Raw genomic sequence first — 16,020 nt, 5'->3', positions numbered from 1 at the left:
CTTCATTGAAGAAAGTAGCAAACAGAGAACATGGTGCTTCCTTGCTAAAACTGAAGGGCAAGCTTACAAGCATAACTCTTATATTTTCCCTGTGAGCCCCCTCCCCCATTTGAAAATAGGAGTGCTTAAGAACAAATACCAGACATGAAAGCTTCCCATGCAAAGTTTCCTAAGCAAAGCCCATGCTGCAACCTGGATGCAAAACAAAGCATTCCTAACCTATGCATATACACAGTCAGAGCAATTAAAAACCCTCTGGGAATAAAAGAGGCCTTCCCCCACCCTCTCACCCCTGGCCTCTGGTCTGTGGAAAAACACTGGGCAATGAAAGCATACTAGCTTGTCAAGGTAGGCAAGGAACCCTGGGAACAGGTAACATGCGAACATGGCACGACTCATGGCAAGACCATGGGAGCAGATAAATGGGTCTTATGTGAATGGTGTATTAACAGTGGTTTCAATTCAGCAGACTTTCATAATTCTGGTTCTTCTAATCAGAGGGACAGAATGGATGCTGGAGGTACTTAGACTAACTGTGCAGTCCCTGATTTCACTATCTCTCTGTCTCCTTCTTGCTTTCTAAATACCTTTGCTGGCAAAAGGGCTCCAAACCTCTCATCTTTGTAACAAAAAGGAGCAGTTCTTATTCCACCCTTGCTCCTGCAACTCGTGCTTTGTTTCTATAGCCTCTGTGCAAATCCTGAAATATGTCCAGTCAACCCGAATTTATTTAGAATATACTAGAACCATAGAGCTGGAAGGGGCCAGACAGGCCATCTAGTCGAACCCCCAGCTCAAGATCAGCCTAAAGCATCCAGGATAAATCTCTGTCCAGCCTCTGCTTGAAGGATGTCAATGAGGGGGAGCTCACCACTGGCTTAGGCAGTCCATTCCATTGCTGAATCTGACTATCTACTTATCTTTACTATTATTTATTTACCATCACATTTCTAGTCTGCCCTTTCTGGAAGGCTAGGGCTGGATCACAACATTTGAGCATACAGTATAAATGTGCAGAATTTGAAATGTTAGAGTAGTTTAAAATTTAAAATTGCTTAAATTTTTTAAAAATACTAAAAACTATGCAGCCCCCCCCCACTTTTCCCAGCACCCCAATCCTTATCAAGAGAAGAGAGGAGTGGGACAATGTATCAGAATATCATCCCTTAGCAGGGGATGAAGTAGGTAGATTTGGGCAGGGAGGACAGTGAAACAGGTGTTACTTCAGGGCCTCAACCATAGGCCTGGCGGAACGGAATGGTGGAACTGTTTAAAGCCCCACAGGGCCCTGATCTCATTGGGCAGAGTATTCCGCCAGGGCCCAAAAGTTTGAGAGTGAGTGTTTGAGATACAAATCGAATAGCAGCAGGCAAACCAAAAAGTCATGAAGCTTCAATGTAAAGATACAGCTAACTAGCACAACGACAACAGTCCTCATATTCTTTCTTTCTTGTTCCTTTTTATTAGGGTATATTATCCGATATATCCAAAATGACCCGCCTCAACGGCTTTGACCCAGTTATCCTCGTCTTGCTGGTCGGAGGGGTGATGTTCATCCTAGGATTTGCTGGCTGCATCGGAGCCTTGCGAGAGAATATCTGCCTGCTGCAATTTGTAAGTTGCCAGACAGGACTGTGATAAGCATCGGGCTGCTTTTCCGCTGCTGCAGATGAGGCCGTGCTGCAACAGAAGAAATGCAAAACAAAAAGTTTTCAGCATTTCAACATGGGGTCCCTAAGAGTGACAGATGTGATTTGAGAACATACTGCCCTGAAAACAGATCCCTTGGAGTGCAGGAAATTTGAATTGAAATGATGTCCACCACATTTAAGGCATAAAAGAGTCTTCATGGTGGTTAAGATCATGTTTCCAGGGCAGTTCTCCATCCACCAAGGAATGGTGACTATACAGATCTTGGTGATAGCAGAAACGGAGAAGTTAAGAACAGTGATTTCATCTGAGGAAAGGAGGGGGGTGCAGTTATTGCATTCCAATATTTGATACTGAAATAAATATTTTCATGGTGCTGAAGAACATTTGCTTTAACTCTGCTTAAGATTATTATTGATTCCCTATTTAAAATACTTTTTTAGCTGTTGTGCATGTCTGTATATAATATTTCTTGGACTGTCCACTGGATGTGGCGAATAGATCTTTTGAAACTGAAAACAAAATGGATCATGCCAATAGTACAGTAAAATAATGTCCACAGTCAGTTAGTCAGCATTTCCAAGAGTTTCCAAGAAATTTGGTTCTATCCCTGAAGATAGTTGCAGGTGGCAGTTGTGTTGGTCTGCACTCAGAGAGCAAAATTCAGATCTAGTGCTGCCTTAAAAACGAACATGACTTCCGCAGTATAAGCTTTTGAGAGTGAAAGTTGCCTTTGTCAGGTGAGGTATTTGACAAAGGGAACTTTGGTTCTCAACTTTTATACCATTGAGAAACCCCTGGAACATTCTTCAGACTACAAATAATCTCAGAAGTGGCACAATCATGCAGAATATGGTTGGGAAGCAGAGCTGTGGATATGCCCACCCAGGGCCCCTCCCCTTCGTGCCCCCTCCAGGCCCATCATTGGCCATTTTGGGAGGAGTGGGTGGGTCAACATGACCATTGATGGTCATAATACCCAATAAATGTTTAACAAATTTAAAGAATATAGTTTTACATTAATTAACTCCCAACCATTCAGGAAACCCCAGGGTTTCATGAAACCCTTTTTGAGAAAGCTTGTAATCCTTTTGGTGTTTAAGGTGCTTGTAAGGATACAGAGGCAATTCTACTGTTTTATTTTATGGTGTTTTTTCCTGCCCTGAGACAGCTGGGCCAAGAGGGGTGGTCATACAAGTCGATTAAAAAAAATTATAAAAATAAATCTCTTTTCTCCCTGAATCAAACAAAAGAATGACCAGAAACCTTCTCCCCCTCCCCAAAGCTTTGTTTTTCAGTCTCATTCTGGATGAGCCAGTGCTCTTTGTCTAGCTTTCATTTTTCCAAGCACTGTGTCAACATCTTTCATAGTTTGCAAACAAGCCAGGCAGAATCTCAGGTCTGTGGGGTTTCTTCATACCTCTATTCTCCCTTTTGTTGTCTGGCCTGGACAACAGCGAAGGCCCTGAGGGCAAAGTCCGTTTTGACTGCCCTGGTTTCCACCCAAGACTTTCGCCCTGAAAAGCCTTGCAGGGGAAGCTCAGCACAGTGCATGAGACTCCTTGCACTTCAGTGTTGTCTTGTGAGAATTTGTCACCTGCCCCAAAATTGCCTTCAGCTTGCTACCTTTGCTCCTTAGGTGTTATGACCAGCCATGGTGTGTAGTTCATCTCGGACAGAAACTTTGAGCAGGTAGCCATGTGAGTTTGCAGTACAAGAGCTAAATCGGAAGCTCCTGGCTCCTGGGAGACTGACCAGATTTCGGGGGTCGAAGCTTTTGAGAGTCAAAAGAGCTTTGAGACTGGAACGCTTAGGCCTCCCAAATCTTGTTGGTCTCCAAGGTGATCTGGTTGGTCTCTAAAGTCAAAGAACTTGGACTCTCGAAAGCCTATACCCCCAGAGTCAGGATGCCCTCCAAATCTGGTTGGCTGCTCCAGCACTACTCGGCCCGCATCTAGCTGCTTATTGTGATTTCAGATCTTCTCATTCGTGAATATCCGATAACCTCCTGAGGCTTCCTTGGAATTTCAGTTGGAAAACTACTTCTGTCGAACCAGCCTGTGTTTCAAAGCTGAGTTCCTTCCTTGTAGGAGATCATTGTTGCTTTTCCCGTTCTTTTTGTCTCGCAGTTCTGTGGCATCATCACACTGATATTTATCCTGGAGTTAGCAGTGGCCGTGCTGGCCTTCCTGTTCCAGGATTGGGTGAGGGACCAGGTGGAGACCTTCTTCAAGAACAATATTAAGTCGTACCGAGATGACATCGACTTGCAGAACCTCATAGATTCTTTGCAGAAAATGGTATGCCTTTTTAAAAAATCCATCTTGTTCCATAGTCTAATCTTTTTAGCTATGAAGCCGACAGGCAAAACGCCAAACTGTTTTGTTAACTAAGTGGTCTCTCAAGTTGGGAGCTTGAGAAGGAATAATATAATATTAGCAGGGCAAATGTAAGTCACAAGGAAAGGAGAAACATCCAAGAGAGGGCACAGAAGTTTCTCTTATCTACAGCTCAGTAAAGAGAACTCCTGCGCTCTAGAAAGCTGCTGCTTCTTCTGGACTGCTCAACACATTCTGGGATTGCGCAGAATGAGTCTGGGTCTTCACAGCAGCTGTGTCGCTCAAAATGGGCTGTGGTGCAGGTTCAAATCCTACTGCAATCTATTTCCAGGACAATGTGGACTTAGTACCTTGTTAACGGCTCAGTTTTGTGGGCCCAGTGTGCTGTAGGGCAGTAGTCCCCAAACCCTGGTCTGGGGACTGGTATCGGTCCGTGGATCAGTTGGTACCAGGCCGTGGCTCCTCTTCATCCTCCTCCCCGGCTGCTGCCTCGGGGACTGCCCTGCCATTATGCCTCCTGCTCACCTTTGGTGCTGTCCAGTGGCCGCCATGGCTGGGGCTCCCCCTCGGTGTGGCACTGCGTAGCTGCTGGAAGTCAGGGGCGCCAGTGGGAAAGCAAGTGGAGCAGAGGCTCAGGTGGCAGCAGCAAGGGACGTAAAAATTGTCAAGCGTTGACTGGTCCCTGGTGATAAAAAGTTTGGGGACCACTGCTGTAGGGGTTAGATGAGACCAGTTCAGAACAACTGCTGAGTGATCCTTGCAAGGACCTCACCCCCTCCTCCAGCTGAGTCCCCCCCCATAATAGGGCCCTCCTTTTATTTTGGACTTTGTTGTTTTAATACGTACCCCCTTTTCGAACTTATGCTAGGGGATTTGAAACCGGGAAGTCTCATAAAGACATCTGGTTCAGTTATGCCATTGGAAAGTCCCAGGGATGAAGAGGAAGGGTGTGCTGGAATTAAAACACGATTAAGTCCAATCCCTCCCCCAATCTCTGTGGCATATCCTGGTTAAGAATAATAAATCTTTCAGTGGAAAGGACATCTTCCAATATTTTGAACCCTGCCGGAAGCGTCTGCTCAGCTTCAAGGCAGGCATTATGCCATCATATCCTGAGGACCCTCAGAACAACACGAACCATTTTCCTGCTAGAGCCAATTGGGCAACCCTGGAGTATCATTAATCCAATCCCGCTGTTGATAAAGGGAAGTTAACATCTGATCCACCCAGGATGATCCATCGAAAGGACATTCCAACCCACCATCCATAGTCAGTCTTCTTTCAAGATGCTCAAATTGTTAATAATGGCCCCACCTTGAAATGTCAGGTGTATCTCTAGGTGTATCTCTGCAAGGCGAACAAACCGGTCAGTCCTAGAGGAGATCAGGCCGGACTGCTCCTTAGAAAGCCCGATCCTGAAGATGAAACTCAAATACTTTGGCCACCTCATGAGAAGGAAGGACTCCCTGGAGAAGAGCCTAATGCTGGGAGCGATTGAGGGCAAAAGAAGAAGGGGACGACAGAGAATGAGGTGGCTGGATGGAGTCACTGAAGCAGTCAGTGCAAACTGAAACTCCCTGGAATGGTAGAGGACAGGAAGGCCTGGAGGATCATTGTCCATGGGGTCGCGATGGGTCGGACATGACTTCGCACCTAACAACAACAACAAATCTCTAGTAATACTCTTGCCAGATTGTGACATTAGTTAACTACCAACTGCCTGATCAAATTCAAGCTTCATCTCTCGGGCCAGTTGTGTTTCTGGAAACATGAGTTTCCCTGCTTAGCTTCAGGACTCTGCCCCATAAACAGACCATCCCAAGTCTGTGGAAAGTGTGCCAAGTTCTGCCCACCCCCTAGATACCTCTGCAACTACTCTGCAGGCGCTCCCTTTTCTCCTCACTCTACTCCTTAGATCTCCGCTGAATCTGCCTCGGACCTCTTCTGGCCTACGGGGGCATGCCCCCTCCCTGAAACTTCCCCATTTCCTCTCTTCTCACTTTTGCAAGTGCTCCCTCTTATGGGAGTGTGCATGTGCACACTCGTATGGGATCAATGCTCAGGTGTTTAGTGTAGGCCTTCACATTGGAGAAAGATAATTATCTCTGTGTCTGTTAAGCCATTGGTCCTCAGCCCCCAGTCCGGAGACCGGGACCGGTCCGTGGATCAGTCGGTACCGGGCCACGGCTCCTCCTCGTCCTCCTCCCCGGCTGCTGCTCCCTATTCTGAGAGACTCAGTGGCTCTTCCCCACACATTCTTCTGCCCGCAACATTAAAGTCTAAAGCTAGGGAGTCGCACACGGCCCTTCCCAATGGCCAATGGGTTTTTCCCCTCTTGCAGAACCAGTGCTGCGGGGCCCAGGATCCCAGCGACTGGGACTTGAACATCTACTTCAACTGCAGCAGCACCAGCAAAAGCCGGGAACAGTGCGGGGTCCCTTTTTCCTGCTGCACCCCTGACCCTGCGGTGAGCGATTTCCTGCCAACTTGGTGGTTGTGGTAGAGGGGCGGTCGTGGGAGGAAGTGCTTTCGGAGCAGATTTTTAAAAAACAACAACTTTTACATGCATTCACGTGGGTAGCTGTGTTGGTCTGAAGCAACAGAATCAAATTTGAGTCCAGGGGCACCTGGAAGACCAACCCGGTTGAATTCTCGGTATAAGCTGTTGTGTGTAGTGCCTACACACAACAGCTTATACCCCGAATTCAACCGGGTTGGTCTTCCAGGTGCCCCTGGACTCAAACTTGGTTCGTTTCAATGCATGGAATTCATCAGACGGCTTTTAATACTGGATATCTGGCGGCTTACATTTGGAGAGGCGTGCCAATCTTGCTTTGGTATTAACTCTTGTCACTGTGATTTTTCTGTTTCAGCAAAAAGTTGTGAACACGCAGTGTGGCTATGATGTGAGGACGCTGGTGAGTAGCGCTGGGCATAATTTATAAAATAACTTGTGCCCCAGCCTCTGTGTCTCGTGCAAAAAAAGGCAGCATCTCAGAATGCACCATTAAGTCACTACTGACTTCCGGCAGCCAAGGTGGCTTCCTCCACAGAGCAATCCCCGGACTGCCTTAATGGCCAGCCCTTTTTTAGCAGCCTGGCTTTAACAAGCTCAGGCTAGCCAGAGCTATTCAGGTCAAAAAAGTGACCAAGTGCTGTGTCCAAATTTTTTATGGCTGACATTTTTGTCCCAAGGAACAGGGTGAACTTTGGGCTCTCTTAATTCAAGTTTGCCTATAGGACTGCCAATCTGTTGATTTCTCTCCCCCCCCCCCCCAAAAAAAAAAAGACATTTTAAAATTAATTTCATTGAGAATGGGCATCTCAATATCTGAACTAGCTGATCAAAAAGCATTCTGGGTGCGAAATTGAGTGATTATCGGTGGCTGATTTACACATGCAGCTGGATTTCGTGGTACTTTGTATGAAAGTGCTGGTGCATGCTAGCCCATAGCTCAGGTTATGTGCACTCCACAGGTTTAAGAGAGTTGCTGAAGAACAGCTGAGGGCAGAGTACAGATCCTGTTTTGTTTTTAAAGGAAGTTTCCAGCTCTTATGGCTGTGAAGCAGTGCTCAGAAATGTAGGCTCAAACCTCAGAAGTCACAAGCTCTCTGTGATCAGATATTGGCCAAAACTAAACTATATCCCAACAGGTCTAGCTCCCTTAACCTTGGCTGGTCACCATCAATCAAGATGGGGAAAGTCCCTGAACTGAAAGCTGCAGAAAACGAGACTGCCGCCAAATAACCTGCTCAGTGTAGGATATACAAGAGTGATAACACAAAATCAGCCAAAGAGCTCGAGGCAGCGAGCTCCAACAACAGATCGATTCTGCTAGGAAATGCTAGGAGAGCCAGTTTGGTGTAGTGGTTAAGAGTGCGGACTTCTAATCTGGCATGCCAGGTTCAATTCTGCGCTCCCCCACATGCAGCCAGCTGGGTGACCTTGGGCTCGCCACAGCACTGATAAAACTGTTCTGACCGAGCAGTGATATCAGGGCTCTCTCAGCCTCACCCACCCCACAGGGTGCCTGTTGTGGGGAGAGGAATGGGAAGGCGACTGTAAGCCGCTTTGAGCCTCCTTCGGGTAGGGAAAAGTGGCATATAAGAACCAACTCTTCTTCTCTTCTTCTTCTTCTGCTATATAGACTACAGCCTGTTCAAACTAGCAAATCATTAGCAAAAATCTCACCCCTTGGAAACTGGTGCATTTTAACGTCCTCCCTTCAGTGTTTTGAAAAGGAAGCTACCCAAAAAATCCTGTAGCCTGAATGAACTCCTAGAGGTTGGATTTCTAGAGATTGAATTGGTTGGGCATGGTTTTTTATGCTGTCCTTTTTTACAAAGACACGCAAGATTAACTTTTCTCTCCATTATGATGAAAATTCCCAGGAAGAGACGAAAAATTGTGTCTTGCTGTTCTCCATGTAGCTAAATCTTGGCAGAGATGGAGAAGGTTACAAAGTATTGTACTGAAGCAGGCACTTTTCCCAATCTCATTGGAGATGCGGAATGCCCATTGTACTTTTAAAAATTAACGCTGTAACGAGATTTCGTATATAGATTTCTAGTATTGCACTTTTGAGCTAAAATGTTCATGTTCATTTTCGCTGGTCATTTACTATAATCAGTCCATCAGCCGAGTGGCTGAATTAAGTTTCCAGGGTCAGGGGAGAAGATTTCAAATATTTTCAGGGTAGGGGTTCACTTTGCAAGCTGATTAGGGAGTCGAATTGGAAATGGAAATCTATAAGAAATCTATGCAGAGGAATTGTCAAAGGCTTTCACAGCCAGAATCCACTGGCTGTTGTGGGTTTTCCAGGTTGGGAAAGCTCTCCATGCCAAAGTGTTCCCAACTTGCCATGCCCTGCCTCTGAAGATGCTAGCCCCAGTTCCCGGCAGAACATAAGGGACTAAAATTGCTGGACCACAGCCACACCGTCTGGAAAACCCAACCAGTCTACGCAGATCTTTTAAATGATGTGGAAAAGAAGTTGCAGAATTCACTTGGCACAGAATGGGACTTGCCTGGATATATATTTTAAGTTTGAGATTATTTTTTTAGGCAAGAATAATGCTATACAGCATGCACATAAGCACTACTGATTTCCAGTCTTGTGTTCCTTTTTTAAAATAGTAAAAATCATACCACAACACCCCCCATACCGTTTTCTTCTCTTCTCATGTCTCCCCCCCCCCCTTCTCTTCTAGCCTAGGGCAGGCTGGGATGAGCGAATCTTCACCAGGGGCTGCATCCCTGCTCTGGAAGCCTGGCTGCCCCGGAACATCTACATTGTGGCAGGGGTCTTTGTTGCCATTTCATTGTTGCAGGTGAGTGGTGGTCCATATTGTGACTGGTGGGCGTTGAGGCCTTGCATTTACTGTCTTTCTCCCACCCTCCCTTTGCAGAGCAGAGAATGGCCACGCTCTTACCTGTCCAGCACCCCTTTGAGTTGAAAGAGAGTCATGGGCACAAAGCCTCCGAGTGAGCTCCGTAGCTAGTGAAGTGTGGAAGATTACAAACAGTGTAGTGCCTTCTTCTAAAACCATTGAAGTCCGACAAATGCACCAAGTTAACCAGACTCTCAGTCAGTCTTGTTTGCTCAGACTGGTGGCAGCTCTCCAGGGTCTCAGGCTGAGGTCATTCACATCCCCTCCTGTCTGGTCCTTTTAACTAAAGATGCCTGGGATTGAATCTGGGACCTTCTACATGCCAAGCAGATGCTCTACCCTTGTGCCATGGCTGCTTCCCAATGGGCTTGGAAGTATTAGAATGATTTAATTCTGTTTGGGATTACACTGTAAATTCAAATTAACTCTGCATTCTGAAGCAGTGCTTTGTTGTTGTTATGTGCGAAGTCGTGTCCGACCCATCGCGACCCCATGGACAATGATCCTCCAGGCCTTCCTGTCCTCTACCATTCCCCGGAGTCCATTTAAGTTTGCACCTACTGCTTCAGTGACTCCATCCAGCCACCTCATTCTCTGTCGTCCCCTTCTTCTTTTGCCCTCAAGCGCTCCCAGCATTAGGCTCTTCTCCAGGGAGTCCTTCCTTCTCATGAGGTGGCCAAAGTATTTGAGTTTCATCTTCAGGATCTGGCCTTCTAAAGAGCAGTCAGGGTTAATCTCCTCTAGGACTGACCGGTTTGTTCGCCTTGCAGTCCAAGGGACTCGCAAGAGTCTTCTCCAGCACCAGAGTTCAAAAGCCTCAATTCTTTGACGCTCGGCCTTCCTTATGGTCCAACTTTCGCAGCCATACATTGCAACTGGGAAGACCATAGCCTTGACTAAACGCACTTTTGTTGGCAGGGTGATGTCTCTGCTTTTTAGGATGCTGTCTAGATTTGCCATTGCTTTCCTCCCCAGGAGCAAGCGTCTTTTAATTTCTTTGCTGCAGTCCCCATCTGCAGTGATCTTGGAGCCCAGGAAAATAAAATCTGTCACTATCTCCATTTCTTCCCCATCTATTTGCCAGGAATTGAGAGGGCCAGATGCCATGATCTTTGTTTTCTTGATGTTGAGTTTCAAGCCAACCTTTGCACTCTCCTCCTTCACCCGCATCAACAGGCTCTTTAATTCCTCTTCACTTTCTGCCATTAGAGTGGTATCATCTGCATATCTGAGGTTGTTGATATTTCTCCCTGCAATCTTGATCCCAATTTGTGACTCCTCTAATCCCGCATTTCTCATGATGTGCTCTGCATACAAGTTAAATAGGCAAGGCGACAGTATACAGCCTTGCCGAACTCCTTTCTCAATTTTGAACCAGTCATTGATTCCATGTTCAGTTCTCACTGTTGCTTCTTGACCTGCATATAAATTTCTCAAGAGACAAATAAGATGCTCTGGTATTCCCATCTCTTTAAGAACTTGCCACAATTTGTTGTGCTCCACACAATCAAAGGCTTTAGCATAGTCAATGAAGCAGAAGTAGACGTTCTTCTGGTACTCCCTAGCTTTCTCCATGATCCAGCGTATGTTGGCAATTTGATCTCTAGTTCCTCTGCCTCTTCGAAATCCTGCCTGTACTTCTGGAAGTTCTTGGTCCACATATTGCTGGAACCTAGCTTGTAGGATTTTGAGCATAACTTTGCTAGCATGAGAAATTAGTGCAATGGTGCGGTAGTTTGAACATTCTTTGGCATTGCCCTTCTTTGGGATTGGAATGTAAACTGACCTTTTCCAATCCTGTGGCCATTGTTGAGTTTTCCAAATTTGCTGGCATATTGAGTGTAGCACTTTTACTGCATCGTCCTCTAAGATTTTGAATAGTTCAACTGGAATGCTGTCACCACCACTAGCTTTATTGTTGCTCAGACTTCCTAAGGCCCATTTGACTTCATATTCCAGGATGTCTGGCTCCAGGTCAGTAACTACCCCACTGTGGTCATCAGGGATGTTAAGCTCGCTCTTGTATAGTTGTTCTGTATAATTTTGCCACCTTTGTTTAATCTCTTCTGCTTCTGTGAGGTCCCTACCATTTTGGTCCCTTATCATACCCAACTTTGCATGAAACGTTCTCTTCATATCTCCAATTTTCTTGAAAAGATCTCTGGTCCTCCCCATTCTATTGTTTTCTTCTATTTGTTTGCACTGTTCATTTAAGAAGACATTCTTATCTCTTCTAGCTTTTCTCTGGAATTCTGCATTCAGTTGGGTGTATCTTTCTCTTTCTCCCTTGCCTTTCACTTCCCTTCTCTCCTTAGCTATTTGTAAAGCTTCCTCAGACAGCCATTTTGATTTCTTGCATTTCTTTTTCTTTGGGATGGTTTTAGTTGCTACCTCTTGTACAATGTTGCGAACCTCCGTCCATAGTTCTTCAGGCACTCTGTCTATCAGATCTAATTCCTTAAATCTATTTGTCACCTCTACTGTGTATTCGTCGGGGATATGATTTAGTTCATACCTGAGTGGCCTAGTGCTTTTCCCTACTTTCTTCAATTTAAGCCTAAATTTTGCAACAAGAAGCTCATGATCTGAACCACAATCAGCTCCTGGTCTTGTTTTTATTGACTGGATAGAACTTTTCCATCTTTGGCTGCAGAGCACATAGTCAATCTGCACATAGTCAATCTGAAGCAGTGCTACCTCCCTTTAATTGCTTCAGTGGGATGAGAGAGGCTGTAACTCTGTCCAGGATTGCACAGCAAGTGGGGAAACAATTCCTAGAATCATATTGTCGCAGATGATGTGTTTTCAGTCTATATGTAGAGATGAAATTATGCTCTCTTGCTTTGCCTGTCTTTTTTAATCATTTCCAAGAACAGCTGCCAGCTAGAAAAGCATTTCAAGGGTGCTTTCTCTTTGTTTTTGTTAGATCTTTGGGATCTTCCTGGCCAGGACGCTGATTTCAGACATTGAAGTTGTCAAGGCCGGCTACCATTTCTGAAGACGCCATCAGGGATCCTCTGCAAAGACCAATCCGTGTTTGCTTGCCTCACAACGACAGCAGAGAGGGACAAAACCGGAGAGCCTAGAAAAGGCTGGCCCAGAGCTTCGAAGCCATAGTATTTCATTTTAAGACACGTAGCCGGAGGCCATCTGGCTTAGCTGAAACCCAGAGAGGGGAAAGAACCTCTTCCTGTTCTCAGCCACCCCCTGGAATATTTTTGTTTTGTTTTTACGACTCTGATCTCCTGAAGGAAGAAGACTTAGCTTGCCTTCAAACCTTCGTTCTGGGATTTGAAGTGTTAGAACTGATAGAAATGGGAACTGCTGCCGATTCCTCCCTCGTAGCTGTTACTGCCATAAGGATGCCTGTCTGGGTTAAGAGCATTTGCAGGATTGTTTACATTCCAAATGCCGATTAATGCAAAAGAAGTCCCATGATGCCAAATGACCTTTTCCTAAGGAGGGTGGGGTAGGGGGGTAGGGTTGGCGGGCGGGGGGGGGGGTACTTACATGGATGCCTTTAAGAACTATTGAAAACTTTTTGTTCAGGGATTTATTGTGCCTGTGGATGAAGTGTACAGCGCAGGCCTTGTTCTTAAGAGAAAATTTTGAAGCCGTATGTGTGTACAGATTTCGGAAAGTTGGGTGGCGGCCTTAAGCCTCCGCAGTGCAGAACGAAGGGATTTTCTCTTGTTTGAGCCATCTGTAAAAAAGTTTCCGTTTTCAGGCACTAAATTTCGGAAAGGAGAACACTGGAGAATTTTGTTTCGCAGGATTCGTACCGTATTGAAAATCTTTTTCCTTTACAAAATTGTACAGAATCAAGTGCGTTTTGTTCAGTAGCATCAGACCGGAGTCCTTTTTGTGAAGGTCAGGACTGGATTCTCGTGTCATGTTTTTCTTCTTTTTTTAAAAAGATTTTTTTTGTGTGTAAAATGTCACTATTTATAGTCAGCTGAGTAAGGAAAAAGTGTTGACTTTACCGTTTTGCTAACATTGTTTTACGTAGCATTAGTTTCTTAGAGGCCTGGAAGCCCCAGCTTCTGTGCTTGGCCCTTGCTGCTTGCTCCTAAACATGATTGTTTTTTGTTTTAAACGGCATCTTAGTCTAATCAGCCAAAACTGATCTTGGGGTGGGGGGATGAGTCCAGAGTTTCCTAGATATACGCAAGCTATTCGATGTATTTCAGAGTTTGGTGTGATTCTAGGATGTGTTCCCTCTTTTCTGGGACTCTTAAAAAATATACACACACTTAATAGTATGGCTAATCTTTTTTTTTTCTGCTCAATGTCTTTCCGAAAATCACTCTCCTTATCCTGGTCTGTATCAGAACAGAGTTTGCAGCTTCTTTCAGTGGTAGATGCCGGGGTGGGGGTGGGGTGGGCTCATTGTGTTTCACTTTGAGCAGAACATGACCGTGTGGATCAAGGGAATTGGCCCATTCCTGCCGTTTAATTGAGACATGTGCACGGGGAAAAAATCCAATCCGTTTCAGATTTGGCCGGAATCACTTCAGGCTGAATCCAAATCACCCGAACCGACCTTCACTGGTTCGGATTCAGCTGAATCAACTAAGCCATATCAGAAACATTCTGAATCGGCGTTGACTTGAATACTTTTTAGCTTATCCCAACCGAATCACCCGGAGCCTTGTGATGGGTTGCCACAGGCTCCCCCTTCAGGCGCTCCAGTGAACTGCCACGGTAGAGCATAATTTCAGACAACAGGGAGCGTTGACTTAGGGTTGTGAACTTTGGCGTGGTTTGGCCTCCTTGGCGATCGCTGAAGCCCAAAGTAGTGCAAAGGAGGCCAGCGCCACGGCATGGAGAGGAGGACTGCTGGCTGGTGCACTGCCTCCGCCCCTGCCCCCCCTCTGTGCCACGGCACTGGCTATGTCAGGCCACGGTGATTGCCGAGGCAGGTGAACTGAGCCGAAGCGCACACCCCTAGTATTTCAGGGATCTCTAGGACTCGCGTATGCAACTGCCATCCCTCTTTTTAAAAATACAGAAGGCAGGATACAGCTCCTGCTGAGTGCTCCCTCTTCCAGTCAGGATGGGAGAGTGGGAAGGACTGGGTTGACTTTCTCCTGCAACTCCACAGGCCTTAAGAAGGCTGAACTTTAGCTTCATCGCACCCAAATGTCTTACTACTAATCACCATTTTTCCCCCTCAGGAATGGCAGGCAGCTCTCTCTCCGTTGTCTAATACACATCGTAAGCTCTATATTTTTGTAAACCTGAATTTGTTTGTTTGTGTGTTTTTTTTACTGCATGGAAAATAATCAGCAGCGAAACCTCTTCTCTCTCTCTCTCCACTCTCTTCTTTTGTTGTTGTTGTTGTTGCAATGTTAGTGTGATTTCTCTCCATTCTAAAATAGGATGTCTCTGGCACCCAACTAGGAAAAATGCTGCCTTTAGCTAGATATTTAAGCCTTTGAGGAAACACAAAGCTTAAAGAAACCCCCAGAGTCCTGTAGTCCAACCTCTTGGACAATGCAAGAAATTCATAGCTCCCTCCCCCCCCCCCCCCCCCGACCCACATTCCTCCGTTAAACCCCTGCTCTGTGCTCACAGGAAGACCAAAAACATCGAGGATCCCTGGGCCAATCTGGCCAGGTAGAAAATTTCTTCCTGACCACAAACTGGCGATTGGCATTAGTCGCATGTAGGAAAGGAAATTCCTGAGCATGTAGGAAAGGGCCACAAGAGCCAAGCAGTGGTTTATCTCTTCCCACTATCTGCCTGAATTCATAGAATCAGCATGGCTGTCAGATAGATGGCCACTGAGCTTTACTTAAACCTCCAAAGAACCCGCTGCCTCCTGAGTTCCCTCCTGTTCCAATGAGGGAATGGCTCTAACTGTCACAAAAGTCTTCCTGATGTTCAGGCAAAAATTCTTTTCATTTAACTTCAGCCCATTGGATCTGGTCTGACCTGGGGCAACGGAAAGCAAGTTCCTTCCATCCGCTGTATGACAGCCTGTCAAATACATGAAGATGGCTAATAGCAGGCCTTTGGGGAGTTAACTAAATGAGATATGCTGACATCGAGTCCTTGGAGATTCAATGACTCAGAGGAAAGCTGTGCTGTAGGGTGCAAGATACTTTCTGCAGGAAGGAAGAGGACAATCCACTTTAGCCTGTTGAACCTGCATGGCAGTCCAGTGGGCCATCTTGGAGACAGTGGGAAAGAAAACCTCAGAATGCAGGGATGGGTCTCTGCCGTGTGCTTCTCTGTAGTCTCTGTTAAAGCAGCCGTTGGGGGGGGGCAGGGGGGACAGAGCTCCACTAACAAATTATTGTCCTTTGCCTTCCTAATGTTTTAATTTCTATGTCTGAATCTTCAGATTCCCGCAAGGAATGATCTCACATCAACAAAAACTCAGCGTTCCTTATCATGACATGTGGTTTGGAAGCAGGGAGTATGTGGGGAGGATGCAGGAGTCTTAAAAATGCTAACCTGCATATCCCAGTCTTGAAAAGCAGCAGTGGTGGGCTGGAACAGTGAGCCAGCCAGCAAACTTATTGCCTGATGAATATCAAGTAGTCCTGTGGATTTAGCAGTGGAGCCAGGGCTACTGTTCTATTAGCGCAGGCCATCAGCCACAAGGTAAAGCTAGATCACTGCCCAGGGCAGT

The 16,020-nt window shown here is 46.0% G+C and overlaps 1 protein-coding gene across 1 annotated transcript in view; it reads left to right on the top strand.

Moving 5' to 3' along the window:
* The window catches only part of TSPAN14 (tetraspanin 14), a 56,230-nt gene extending 41,546 nt beyond the window's left edge, over positions 1–14,684 (top strand). The window contains exons 4-9 of the mRNA XM_077350824.1: positions 1,468–1,614; positions 3,780–3,950; positions 6,331–6,456; positions 6,863–6,907; positions 9,201–9,320; positions 12,307–14,684. Coding sequence (XP_077206939.1) covers positions 1,468–1,614; positions 3,780–3,950; positions 6,331–6,456; positions 6,863–6,907; positions 9,201–9,320; positions 12,307–12,378 — 681 coding nt within the window. The 3' untranslated portion in view covers positions 12,379–14,684. The remainder of the gene's footprint in view (positions 1–1,467; positions 1,615–3,779; positions 3,951–6,330; positions 6,457–6,862; positions 6,908–9,200; positions 9,321–12,306) is intronic.
* Positions 14,685–16,020: the final 1,336 nt, after the last annotated feature.

Source organism: Paroedura picta, chromosome 8 (genome assembly GCF_049243985.1).
Source record: "Paroedura picta isolate Pp20150507F chromosome 8, Ppicta_v3.0, whole genome shotgun sequence".
Taxonomy (NCBI): domain Eukaryota; kingdom Metazoa; phylum Chordata; class Lepidosauria; order Squamata; family Gekkonidae; genus Paroedura; species Paroedura picta.
Note: the sequence above shows the minus strand (reverse complement) of the source record. Positions and strands in the feature narration are given on the sequence as shown.